General features: G+C 38.8%; 2 protein-coding genes across 6 annotated transcripts in view; one reads left to right on the forward strand and one right to left on the reverse strand.

Annotated features, from left to right (window-relative positions):
- The window catches only part of LOC120428807 (uncharacterized), a 113,933-nt gene that overhangs the window by 85,809 nt on the left and 14,529 nt on the right, over positions 1–13,595 (reverse strand). For 3 of the 4 annotated variants that reach the window (XR_008212065.1, XM_052707924.1, XM_052707922.1), the window contains exon 1: positions 1,890–2,783. The exons of the other annotated variant lie outside the window; for it this stretch is intronic. The gene's annotated coding sequence lies outside the window, so the exon portion shown is untranslated. Of the gene's footprint in view, positions 1–1,889; positions 2,784–13,595 lie in introns of those variants that run through there. 4 annotated transcript variants of the gene reach the window in all.
- On the forward strand, positions 7,252–11,457 carry LOC120432673 (angiopoietin-related protein 5-like). Of its 2 annotated transcripts, XM_052707925.1 has the most exons (6): positions 7,252–7,396; positions 9,299–9,354; positions 9,411–9,455; positions 9,521–9,627; positions 9,809–11,198; positions 11,259–11,457. In XM_052707925.1, exons 1-6 carry the CDS (start codon positions 7,313–7,315, stop codon positions 11,404–11,406), a joined length of 1,830 nt encoding a protein of 609 aa, XP_052563885.1. In that variant the 5' UTR covers positions 7,252–7,312; the 3' UTR covers positions 11,407–11,457. The 2 variants fall into 2 exon arrangements, with proteins under 2 accessions (XP_052563885.1, XP_039453862.2); XM_039597928.2 differs by lacking the exon at positions 11,259–11,457 and having other exon boundaries at positions 9,809–11,202.

A 13,595-nucleotide genomic window follows, 5' to 3' on the forward strand; every position in this document is an offset into this window, starting at 1 on the left:
CCCGATTTGATGGCGTACTCAGAATTCCGTAAAAAACGTATTTTTCATCGAAAAAAACGCTGAAAAAGTTTTAAAAATTCTCAAATTTTCCGTTACTCGACTGTAAATTTTTTTGGAACATGTCATTTTATGGGAAATTTAATGTTCTTTTCGAATCTACATTGACTCAGAAGGGTCATTTTTTTCATTTGGAACAAAATTTTTCATTTTAAAACTTCGCGTTTTTTCTAACTTTGCAGGGTTATTTTTCAGAGTGTAACAATGTTCTACAAAGTTGTAGAGTAGACAATTACAAAAAATAATGATATACAGACATAAGTTGTTTGTTTTTAATCATCAAGAGTTATCGTGAATTTACGAAAAAAAAGTTTTGAAAAAGTTGATCGTCGTTGATCATGGCCGTTCATCGTCACCCGCGAGACACGGACGACGAAACAAAGAGAAACGCCAAATGTAACTTTTTCAAAACTTTTTTTTTTGTAAAATTGCGATAACTCGTGATGTTTATAAGCAAACCCCTTATGTATGTATATCAAAATTTTTGTAATTATCTGCTCTACAACTTTGTAGAACATTGTTACACACTAAAAAATAACCCTGCAAAGTTAGAAAAACATGAAATTTTAAAATGAAAAATTTTGTTCTAAATGAAAAAATGACCCTTCTGAGTCAATGTAGATGCGAAAAGAACATTAAATTTCCCATAAAATGACATGTTCCAAAAAATTTTACAGTCGAGTAACGGAAATGGCAGAGTTTTTTTTTATAAATTTTAGTGGTTTTTTCGATGAAAAATACGTGTTTTCAGAATTCTGGGTACGACATCAAATCGGGCGTCTAATTTTACATAAAAGTACCTTTGACACCAAATTTCTATCTTACACCGTTTCAGGCCGCAAATTATTGAAAAACACCTCTTTTTTCGCATGTTAAAAAATGAAAGGGGTCGTACCACCCCTCCGTCACGAGATATCAAAAACGGACCTCGGATTCGTGATCAGGGACAAAAGTTACCCCTTGGGACAAAGTTTCACGCAAATTGAAGAGGGGTCTGGGCTACTGCTGTGTGAGTTGTCGGAGAATTACCCAAATGCTTTTTTCATAATGACGCTCACGTCAAATTAATGAAAATTATTGATTTTGCATGACAATTCTTTGTTGTCGTGCTATCTTGTCGTACGTGCATTTTGGGCCAAATTGAGTTGAGAACGTCATTTTGTGCAACTCACATTTTTTAACTTTTGACCTTCACAGAACCTCAAAATTTGATTTCAATCCTGAGATATTCAATAAAAACAAAAAAAAATCCGTACATTGTTGACACTCTTGATATGAAAGAAGTTTCAATCTTGTCGATCTATCTTGACACACTCCGGAAATTTATGTAGGTGCGACAACTGGTCAAAGGGATTTCAGGTTAGAACGCGTTTGACACACGCACATGCCCGTTATTGGGTTTCAGCTTGACATAATTTTATGATTTTTGTGATTCAAGCTATACTTTGGGAATTTTGAAGAGGGTTGTGTAGAGATTTATTATAAATTGTACGTAAGACAACATAACATTATCTCATTCTGAATTGTGAAAAATAAAGATAAAAAGAAATTCATCCACTTTTTTGAGGATTTTCAAAAAAGCATTGACCAGTCCTAAACCCTCTGAAAGCTACTCCCCTTTCTGGCTAGCTTAATGCGTTATGAATGTTTGATGTGCCTCGACAAAACGCCTCCCATACCGCACGTATAACGCTCAACAGAATGCCCATCATCGTCCATGAACTTGACGAGGTTTCCGTCACAATGCTGTCGCAATTTTTAAATATGTATGACGCCGTTTTTCTTTCAGAGCATCCTTTCTTCGACAGCTCTAGAGAAAACTGCTGGCTCACCTCAATAGTGTTTGCTGCTGCTGCTTTTCTCGTGGGGTCGTCCTGGGGGACTCGTTCAGCGAAGTTCAACGTTGCAGTTTGCACTTTTATTTCCTTCTGCTCTGAACCGGAGGTAGAATCTATTACTCAGCACAATTTAGCACATTGGAATCTACGCCACCGCGCTACTATTTCTGTAATTTATCGATCCCATTCGCACTGTAGCAGCTTCAGCTTTTATACCAGTTTGAACTTTTCCCATGCGAGCAAGGTTCTGCTAAATCACTACTGCTTCATCCATCGTGAACCGGATCCGGATCTACCTTGTCGCAGCTCCTTCCCCTCACTCACACTCTCTCTATTACTGAATCTCGTTGTTTTGAAATGGATTAAAAAGTCTCCGGGCGTCGGACGTCTGGTTCACTTTGCTCACAGGTCGCGTCCTGGACAAGCTTGGAGCTTCGCAGCTCAAGGTTCTCCCACTATTCACTCCTTGCTTTGGCTATAGTTGCACCAGTTCACAGTGTGTCACCTACGCAGCTATTGCACACAACCACACTTTTACATTGCACAACACGAGCGCGCTGATAAGGAGTTTCTCGCTGGCGAGATTTCTCTGGAACTGACCCTGTTCCTCTGTGAATCCCAGCTGAGCTCTTTCAGCAAGCTCCAAACCTTTGACTTACTGATGTTCCTTACGGGAGTTCTGCTCCAGCGACGGGATTCCGTCACAGTCAATTAGCGTTAGCATAAATCCTAAATATACCAAAAATTTCCTCACCGGAAGGTATTACATAAATTTACAACAACATTTTCTTTGCCAACATTCTCACCCCACTATCCACCTGCTGATTCCTCAGTTTCCTCTCGTGGAAATCGTGGGAAAACACTTCCTGCCCGTTCGAAGGCCAGACTCAGACTGAACGCAACGGTCGCAGGTTGGCACTGTTTTGATCCTCCAAGACCCGACTTGGCGTCATCGTCGTCGTCGTGTGTGGGAGAGAGAATGTCCTTAAACTTGCATGCAAGTTGAGCGGTTTGCCACCGAGAGAGGAGAGCGTTTACCTTGTTGTAAATTGCAGTGGGTGGAAAGGGTGGTTGGGGAGTTCAGCTGTTCAGTTGGAGCTGAAGCGTGCGGTCCACGAGGATGATGGTTTCTTGGTGCTTGGAGCTACAGCGTCCAGGTTTAGGACGGTAAACGAAAACATTGCGCTCATCTTTGGATGAGTTGCGGGGGAGGGGGATTTTTTTGAGGGTGGTAAGGAAGGTGAAACTGGTAGTGGCAGTGGCGTCATCTGGTGTAAATGGTGGAGTTTGTGGATTATTTCGAAGATTTTATACAGCAAATTAATTACACAGCGAACCGATAATTTTCGAAAAATCTACAGTTGCATTCACTTGGAAAACTTATTTTGATTAATTTCTATCCTTAGCAAGGCATAATTTGTTCTCGCCAACTTATGTTTTAAGCCATAAAAGGAAATTTTCTAAAAATTTTGAAGGAAATATTTTTTTCAACAGGTCCTAGAAATTTATTAACTTAATTTTTATTAATTGCTCTATGGGTGTTTTTGAATCTGGCTTCAGTTGACGAATAGTTCAAAAAGTACTAAAACGCAAAAAAATGGTTATTGGACTTTATTTTTAAATAAAATATTTATTGTAATTTCAGTAATTTCACATATAGGACCTAACATAAGATAATATTGCAATAAATTATTTAAAAAAATAGATCATAAATTTTCTAGCAAGAAGTGCGAAAAAAAATACATTTGAATGTAAGATTGAAATTATTTAACCCCCTTTTATTATTTTTGGAAAATCTCTTTCCCATGTTTAGGAGATGTGGGTTTGGTATCTTCGGGTAAATTGAACGTTTTTTGATAAGAATACTCGCTGAGCGTTGCTTTACGAAATCAGGCATTTTTAAATATTTTTCAGAAGTAAAATTATTCATTTTTTTGACACAAAATCTGTCACCATTTCCTGATAAATATTACCATTTTTTCTGTGTAGTTTTAACATTTAAATTTCAATTCCGTTTATCGGAATTGCAAAAAAAAATTGTATGGAACTCGTTGCAAAACTGGATTATTTCAGCACTTGTCGTATTTATACAACTCGGTGAACCTCGTTGGATAAATGTACGACTCGTGCTGAAAAAATCTTCTGCAAAGAAAAAAAAGTTGAATTTTGGAATGTTGAAAATGTGGTAGGTTGAATATTACCTCTCTTTTTGAGTAATATTACAGTGTTTGCTGCCCACCATTGAAAAAACGGCTAATATCCACTTTTGGCAAAAACGAGATATTAGCACCAGTTGGTAGAGGACGTTTCAACGCATCTTCTGGAACTTGAATTTTACTGAAATAGTGTCTAGACTTGGCTGCCGATGCGAAAAACCAAACGGCTAATATGCCACTCTTATGGGAAATTACCTTGACGGAGATTTTGTGTCAAACACTAAAACGCGTTTTTCTCGGAATACTTGATTTGGCATAATAGCCGAATTTTCAATTATGGGCAGTTTGCAACTTATTACATATAGTAGTTTCGATTGCTAATTCAATGCTAAAAATGTTAAAATGTAAAAAAAAAATATTACAATTGGGTAGGGCAGGGATGCTCAAAGTTTAAGAATGGCGGGCCAAATTTAAAGCTCACATGAACTTGCGGGCCAAATGGGCAATATTGTTTATTTGGAAAATTAAATTATGTTTTTACAATCTATACAACTAAAATTTTAATTTATTTGCTGATGTTTTTTTCATGTATTTTTTTGAATTTTTGTCATTGAAATATTTGAGAACTATAAATTAAATTATACCATTAGTTTTGCTCAAAAAAGCTTCGTATCAATTGGTTAAAATTTATTAAAAATCAACAAAATAAAATTGTGAAAGAAATTTAAATGCCATGGCTGAAGAAAATCGTAATTTTACAAATGTAATGAAAATATTTAATGGTATTTTCATTGAATTTCCAATTATAATTAAAAATAATATTTTCAAAAGGGGTGATACCAAATTGTAAAAATTGTATTATTTTATTTTTTAACAAGGTGCAATTGCAATGATGAATCATTACAAATGGATTTTCCAACAATTATTCCTCTGATTTTAATAAGATATAATATTTGTTTCGTCTACCTGAATCAGATATTTGGCAATTAGATTCATAGTCCCAATTTCATAAGTTCGAACTTTAAAATTAGTAAGGAATACCAATATTTTTAGCCATTTTTAAAGTTTCATACTTTAATCAAATTTGAATGCGTTATTACTCGTATCAAAAAATCTTTGATGAAATTCTGGGCAAAAAATAATTTTCAATCACTGAACTTTTCGGATCAAAGCTTGGATAAACCAATTCTTTTATATTAAAAAATATAAAAAGTTGAAAAAAGCTTAAACTAAACTATATTTTTTTATGAAAAATTAAATCAATTTACAGATGGGTCATTTTGCATGATCTTTCAAAATGGGTCCACGGGCCACAAAAAATCATCTCGCGGGCCATACTTTGGTCACCCCTGGGGTAGGGGTACATATTTTGTGTCAATAATGTGTAGTTTTTCCATCATCCTGGTATAATGTCACTTTTTCAGTCTAAATTGTGGTTATATAACATCTTATAAGAGGTTATTTTCAACTGTCCATTATTTCATCTTCCAAATTTACAATTTTTTTTAAGTGTATTTTTTTTATTTCGGTAAGATGTCTGTTTTTTTTTACAAAAAAGCAACATGTTTTCCTCTTTAAACATTAGGTACTTAGCGACAAAATTTTGGCCGGATTTCTAAAACTTTTGATTCGTTTTAGGAGAAAATTTAAAAGCAATTTTAAAGCTCGTGAGTTGAGTGATGAAAAGAGGGAATGCGTAACGTGATTTTCGAATGATCATATTTTGTTTACATCTAGAAAGTAGCTACAGCCCTTTTAAGATGTTACATCCGATTTTCAATAAGAAATTTAAGAATATGCATTTCGAGATAATGATGAATTTTGCTTCATATGACTGTTAAGGGAGCGTTCTTTTATTACGTAACGCAGTTGGGTAAGAGAGGGGGGGGGGGGTCGGAGGCCGCTTTACTCTTCATACAAAATTTTTAAAATTTGTATGGAAATTTTGTTACGAGGGGGGGGGAGGGGTTAAAAATCCGATTTTTTGCGTTACGTAATAAAAAACGCTCCCTAAGTATCTTTGGGCCAAGTTACAGATGGTTTGCTGATGAAGTTCTGAGATACAGCCATTTTAAAATATTATTTCCGACTTTTTCACGCCGATTACATAGATTTTCTCAGCAAAAGTCGGAAATAATATTTTAAAGTGGCTGTGTCTCTAAAACTACATCCCGAACAAACGGCAATAACTAAATTCATGCCATTTCAATAACAAATACTGTTAAAATAACCGAAAGTGTTATGGAATATTCTTGCAAAATTCATTTTTGCATAAGAGTTCAATAACAGTTTATGTTATCATAACAAAAATTGTTATTGGTCTGATATTGATTGAAAGCCAGAACAACTTGGGAATAACATTTTTTTTATGGAAGAATACTTCCAACTGTTATTGGGATGATCAGATTAGATGTTAAAATAACAAAAAATAATAACAAAGATTTGTTCGAAGAATAACTTAAAATGTTATTTGTCTGTAATTTCAATAACAATCCAATAACAAAAAAATCATAACGGCGAATAACAAATCTTGTTATAAATAACATAAAATGTTATTGGCCAAGTATTTTCAAATATCAAAAAATGTTATTCCCAAGTTATAACCGTCTGCTCGGGATCAGCTAACCTTCTGAAACATGGCTCAGAGATACTTGAGAGTCATGTAATGCAAAATTCATCATTATCTCGGAATGCATATTCTTTAAAATGCTGAAATTGTATAGATTGTTTTGGATTTTTTATTGAAAATCTTATGTAACATCTTAAAAGGGCTGTATCTCGAAAACTACATCAGCGAATGTTTTAATTTTTTCCTCAGAGGTGCGTTATGGTGTAAGGAATCGATAGACACCAAAATCTCGGATTGCATTTTTTCCATTAAAACGGTATTTTGAGTACTGTGATTAGGAGAATGTTCAAGCAGTTTCAATCAATCGGGCGGAATCAATCGTTAAAGACCTCTTACCTTGACATATAAATATAGAAATCAGTAGCAAAAAAATCCCGGAATCCCCTTTAGACTTTTTGGGAGATCCCAACAGCATGACGACACCATTAATCTAACAATAGAAATTTCTTCGAAGAAACGCTGATAGTGACGATGCACGTTCTCATTAATCGCTTTTTTCTACTTTTTCTTTTCAGCACCATGTTTGCATTTGCGATTAACCTTCGCAAGAATGACTGATTAAAAGCTACTAAAATCATTCCGATTGTTCGAAAATTGGTCAGTTTGCGCGTAGCAGTGGCACAACAAACACCATGAATCGTTGGCGGTTGAATTTCGTTACTATTTTGGCAATTAGTTTGTTACACTTGAGTAACGGTTCATTGTCTGTGGGTAAACATTTACCCAGGGCTGTGGAGTCGGAGTCGGAGTCGGAGCCGGAGTCGGTGGAGTCGGGTCTTTTTGGGGACCTGGAGTCGGAGTCGGAGTCGGAGTCGTCAAAACTCGAATAGCTGGAGTCGGAGTCGGAGTCGGAGTCGGCTAAATTTTATGAGCTGGAGTCGGAGTCGGAGCCGGAGCCGTAGATTTCTGATTGACCCGGAGTCGGAGCTGGAGTCGGAGTTATCAAAATATTTTATATAATTTATGAACTTATTTACTGTTCAATATTTGTTATAATTCAGGTTAATTCCCATTTTTTTTAAATTTATTTATTGAATCGCGTGCACTGCGTTGACATTTTTATAGTCAATTTATTTTTTAGATCAAGATATTTATCAAATGTCATGATGTTTTCGAAGCATAATTCATAAAATAGTAAATAATTGTGGCTGTGTAGTCAAAAAATTAAAACATATTAAAATGGTTCTTTACTGTCTCTTTTTGCTTGTATTTACAGTATGTAAAAAAGCCCTATGCACATTTTGTGATGAAACATGTAAACAATTTAAAGTTTGACAGAAACCTAGGACTACGTTTTGTACAGAAACTCATGACGAACATTTTGCTACATGCTACAAGTTCTATAACAAATACTATTACAAAAATCAAAAAAAGGTACAAAAAAGTGTGTTTCGAAAAATTATCATAAATAAAGTTATTTGTTGAAAAATCATCATAAATCCAGCCTCCCAACTCCAAATAGGCATCTTTGACCGATTAAAAAAATATTTGGATTAAGTATAAAGTTTACTAACTTCTTAGTATAAAAGTTTATATTACTCTGGAAATTCTATATAAAACTTATCTAAACTTAATTTTGCAAACTTTTAATTCAACTAAATGTCAATATATTACAATACAATTGCTAAGGTTTTAAGTAGATCCTTTTTGTTAATAGGAAAATAAAGGTTTTTAAAATACCTTAAATCGGGATGATATGATTGATATAATTTTTTTTTCAAATTTTAGAATTTTCTCATGATTTATATGTTTAAAGTATGTACTGGGCACAATTATGGCCCATATACGTCCTATACGTCCACACATTTTCCATATACGTCCTCTGAAATAAATTCAAAAGAGCTTTGAAAAATAGTGACTTTAAAAATTGTCTATTTCAAAACCAGCGTATCTTTGATAGTTACTGTGTTTCTTTAAAATTTCAGCCTAAAATTATCCAAATGGATTTTATATGTCAATTCGATCATGAAGGTTAACTTTCTTGTAATATTAAATTTAAAAAAGTACAGTTGAAAATTAGTGAAGCAAGCATATACACTTAAAAAAATGAATGTAAATTTAAAGTAGTTAAATAAAAAGTTCCAACTTTTCAAACAAGAAAATTAAAATTTATTTAGAAAATTGTTGTGCAGAAAATGCGTTTAAATCTGAAGATATTTATGGTTTTTGTTTCATTAACGCTGAAAACATGTAACATAGAACAACGAACACTAATCTACCAAGCTTAGTATGGTTCCATATCATTCTGTATAAATAATTCGTATGTATAATTTTGTTAAACACCCCGAACATAAATTTCATCCGGTATTATTCGCGCAAGTGTGAACTGAAATGTGAGTGATGTGATTAATTGAAATTTTTAAAATATTTTAAATACAGATTAGGTGTCGGAGTCGGAGTCGGAGCCGGAGTCAACAATTTGTGGAAAGCTGGAGTCGGAGTCGGAGTCGGAGTCGGAGTCGGCTAGAGTTGGAAGGCCGGAGTCGGAGTCGGAGCCGGAGTCATTAATTTGTGGAAAGCCGGAGTCGGAGTCGGAGTCGGAGTCGGCTTAACTCAGAAAGCCGGAGTCGGAGTCGGAGTCGGAGTCGCTTGAAATATGACCCGACTCCGCAGCCCTTCATTTACCAGATGAAGAAACGTGTAATCTGACGTGTGTTGATAAAATTGCTGATAGGTGAATAGTTCTTAATTGAGTGTTTGTTAGTTGACTAAAATATTCTTGCCTTACAGTATTTTTAAACAAGTGTCAGAACGTTACACTTTGTTAGAGCTGAGGTATATTTGATTGTCTTCTTAATTTTTATATTTTTTGTAAATAATAATTCTTTTGATTTCCTTAGAATAATTGAAAAAGTAGAATTGCAACTAACGCATTTGGAACGAATTATTCAAGAAAGGTTTACAAGAATTGAAACCTTTTTGAGCGAGCGAGTTACAACAAATGTTGGTGAGTTGCAATAAATACTGTAAGTGTGCATCAACAATATTTCACGAAGGTCGTATTCAACTGTTTTGGTACGCTATCAATGTGTGTTATGACCTTTGTGAACTTGTTCGTGCCTTATGTTTGGTGATAATACTTTCAAATTTGTTTTCTACTAGGTGTTTATGATTTTGTTTTGTTTCAGGTGTTGTTCATCATCAGAGTTATGAAGAAAGTTACCATGAAGTTCACAAAATTGAGCACAATACAACGCATCATGAGGTAGTAAAGGATCTCGTTGTGGTTTCTGCCGAGAATGACACTAAATCAGTACCCGAATCAATAGAGTCATCCACTCCAAAACCCGTGAAAATTGACGAAATTCCTAGTTCAACTGGAAGCACTCTCGAGCATCCTGATGATTGCGTTCATACCGATAAAGAGTATCCGGATTACGATGATGATTATGCGCAGCAGTTGATCGAAGCTCGAATGGGGTCTAATGGCAAACGACCATGTGTAGAAGCTGGCGTAACTATAAAGCCATCTACTTTGACTTCTGTGCCCACAGAAGGGTCAACAACAGCTTCTTCGTCATCAAATAAAGATAATTTTGTAGGTCCTGTAACTCAAGCAAGTATTTCGGAAAATCCTAATCACCAGAACGAGTTTGATATTCCAGTGGGTGTTGAAATCGTAGAACTGCCGGCCTGCAGTCAGACTGCAGAAGAAATTCCAGAAGTGATTCCAGATGAATCTGAGGCCAAAGAAACGAACACTGAATCGGTGTCCCAACCATCATTTGACAATGGGGCGATCATGACTCCAAAAACAACTACTGAAAGAATTGCTACGTCAACTAATGATGATCCCAATAAGAATCAGGAAATCGAACAAATTGTATTCATTCCTGATGTTTCAAAGCCCGATGCCAACAAGTACGGACACGAACTTCTCAAAACAACTGTTCCACCTAAGAAGAAGCTTCAACCGTGGATTAGGACTTCAACTGCCAAATCCAAGCTCACCTCGCTAACCAGCAGTTCTACGTCAACCACTACCGAAGATCCCAACACCTACAAAATACACTTCCCCACGGAATCCCCGGAACCGGAACCTGTCACAACTCCAAAGCACGGTCCAATCCCGAAGCCACCCCAGGTATTCCGTTACGCGCGAAACTACCTCAACGGCACGTGGACCATAATCCACAGCCGGTACGACGGATCGATCAGCTTCAACCGCAGCTGGGCCGAGTACCGAGCCCAATTTGGACGACTTCCCGGCGAGCACTGGATGGGACTGGAAGCGTTGCACCAGCTGACCAAATCAGGCGAGTACGAACTGTTGGTCCTGTTGAAGGGCTTCGATGGGACGGTGAAGACCGCCATGTACGACAGCTTCTGGGTGGGTTCGGAAGCCGCCAACTATCGGCTCGCGCTGGGACCGTTTGTGGGCGGAGATGCTGGGGACTCGTTTTCCGGTGCCAGTGGGCAGATGTTCTCGACGTACGATCGGGACAACGATCGGTCGCTGTGTGCTTCGTGTGCGGAGGTTTTGCACAGCGGGTGGTGGTTCAAGGATTGTGCCGATGCGTGAGTTGGTCAGACGTGTGTTCTTTGAGAGGGGGTTTTAAATATTTATTTCTATTGCAGAAACTTAAACGGTCTCTATGTATCCTCGATGGTACATGAAGAACGGTCATATGGAACTTCAATGAACTGGTGGGGCTTCGGTCGAGATTACCAAGGGCTCAAGGAGGCAGCTATGATGGTTCGGAAAAGAGGTCGTAAACTAGCGTGAGAATAATGCAGTGTCTTATTACTTGCAATAAAGCCTCGTTTAACACTCCTATTCTTTTTTTGACAAAGAACTTTGTCCTAAGGTTTCTATACGTGGTGTCAATCCAAAATTTTCGCGAAGCGAAAACGTTACGTGACGAATTCCCCTCTCGGCAAATTTCCCCTCTTTTTGGTGCACGCTGGTTGGATGAACGAACGTTTCCCAATCAGTCAATCGAGAGACGTGAGATTGATGTATCTAAAATCACCCCCACTCCACCTCATAATTTTCGGATCGTCGACGAGCCAACAAAACTCGGCTCGGTCGGTCCCGAAAATTCATTCTATTGCTGGACGTCGACGAGAACACATCAGAAGCAGATGGCCTGGTGGCCCGGTAGCAGACGGCCTGGAGGTCCGGGAGCAGATGGCTTGGAGGCAAGGACCAGCTAAGACATTCCAGTCGCGGGAGTCGATCATTGGAACTGGACACCACCTGGACTGGAGTGGCCGGAGGCCCCGCGGATGTTCCGATGGGGGGACATTTGCCGGACCGTAAGAGTTGGGGCAATATGGGTATCAAACTTTATGGTTTTTGATACTGGACATGAAATTTGACATTTCGGCAGTAGTGGCCACAATCCGGAGTGGCCGGAGGCCTCGCGGCTGTTCCGATGGGGGGACATTTGCCGAACCGTAAGAGTTGGGGCAATATGGGTATCAAACTTTATGGTTTTTGATACCGGACATGAAATTTGACATTTCGGCAGTAGTGGCCACAATCCGGAGTGGCCGGAGGCCCCGCGGATGTTCCGATGGGGGGACATTTGCCGAACCGTAAGAGTTGGGGCAATATGGGTATCAAACTTTATGGTTTTTGATACCGGACATGAAATTTGACATGTCGGCAGTAGTGGCCACAATCCGGAGTGGCCGGAGGCCTCGCGGCTGTTCCGATGGGGGGACATTTGCCGAACCGTAAGAGTTGGGGCAATATGGGTATCAAACTTTATGGTTTTTGATACCGGACATGAAATTTGACATTTCGGCAGTAGTGGCCACAATCCGGAGTGGCCGGAGGCCCCGCGGATGTTCCGATGGGGGGACATTTGCCGAACCGTAAGAGTTGGGGCAATATGGGTATCAAACTTTATGGTTTTTGATACCGGACATGAAATTTGACATTTCGGCAGTAGTGGCCACAATCCGGAGTGGCCGGAGGCCCCGCGGATGTTCCGATGGGGGGACATTTGCCGAACCGTAAGAGTTGGGGCAATATGAGTATCAAACTTTATGGTTTTTGATACTGGACATGAAATTTGACATTTCGGCAGTAGTGGCCACAATCCGGAGTGGCCGGAGGCCCCGCGGATGTTCCGATGGGGGGACATTTGCCGAACCCTAAGAGTTGGGGCAATATGAGTATCAAACTTTATGGTTTTTGATACTGGACATGAAATTTGACATTTCGGCAGTAGTGGCCACAATCCGGAGTGGCCGGAGGCCCCGCGGATGTTCCGATGGGGGGACATTTGCCGAACCCTAAGAGTTGGGGCAATATGGGTATCAAACTTTATGGTTTTTGATACCGGACATGAAATTTGACATTTCGGCAGTAGTGGCCACAATCCGGAGTGGTCGGAAGCCTCGCGGCTGTTCCGATGGGGGGACATTTGCCGAACCGTAAGAGTTGGGGCAATATGGGTATCAAACTTTATGGTTTTTGATACCGGACATGAAATTTGACATTTCGGCAGTAGTGGCCACAATCCGGAGTGGCCGGAGGCCTCGCGGCTGTTCCGATGGGGGGACATTTGCCGGACCGTAAGAGTTGGGGCAATATGGGTATCAAACTTTATGGTTTTTGATACCGGACATGAAATTTGACATTTCGGCAGTAGTGGCCACAATCCGGAGTGGCCGGAGGCCTCGCGGCTGTTCCGATGGGGGGACATTTGCCGAACCGTAAGAGTTGGGGCAATATGGGTATCAAACTTTATGGTTTTTGATACCGGACATGAAATTTGACATTTCGGCAGTAGTGGCCACAATCCGGAGTGGCCGGAGGCCCCGCGGATGTTCCGATGGGGGGACATTTGCCGAACCGTAAGAGTTGGGGCAATATGGGTATCAAACTTTATGGTTTTTGATACTGGACATGAAATTTGACATTTCGGCAGTAGTGGCCACAATCCGGAGTGGCCGGAGGCC

This window comes from Culex pipiens, chromosome 2 (assembly GCF_016801865.2).
Source record: "Culex pipiens pallens isolate TS chromosome 2, TS_CPP_V2, whole genome shotgun sequence".
Taxonomy (NCBI): Eukaryota; Metazoa; Arthropoda; class Insecta; order Diptera; family Culicidae; genus Culex; species Culex pipiens.

Excerpts from the sequence above, each read along its gene's own strand:
- LOC120432673 (XM_052707925.1), top strand. The coding sequence starts at position 7,313 with ATGAATCGTTGGCGGTTGAATTTCGTTACTATTTTGGCAATTAGTTTG. Across the intron at positions 9,456-9,520 it reads TACACTTTGTTAGAGCTGAG|AATAATTGAAAAAGTAGAAT; the intron begins GTATATTTGATT and ends TGATTTCCTTAG. Across the intron at positions 11,199-11,258 it reads TTCAAGGATTGTGCCGATGC|AAACTTAAACGGTCTCTATG; the intron begins GTGAGTTGGTCA and ends TTTCTATTGCAG.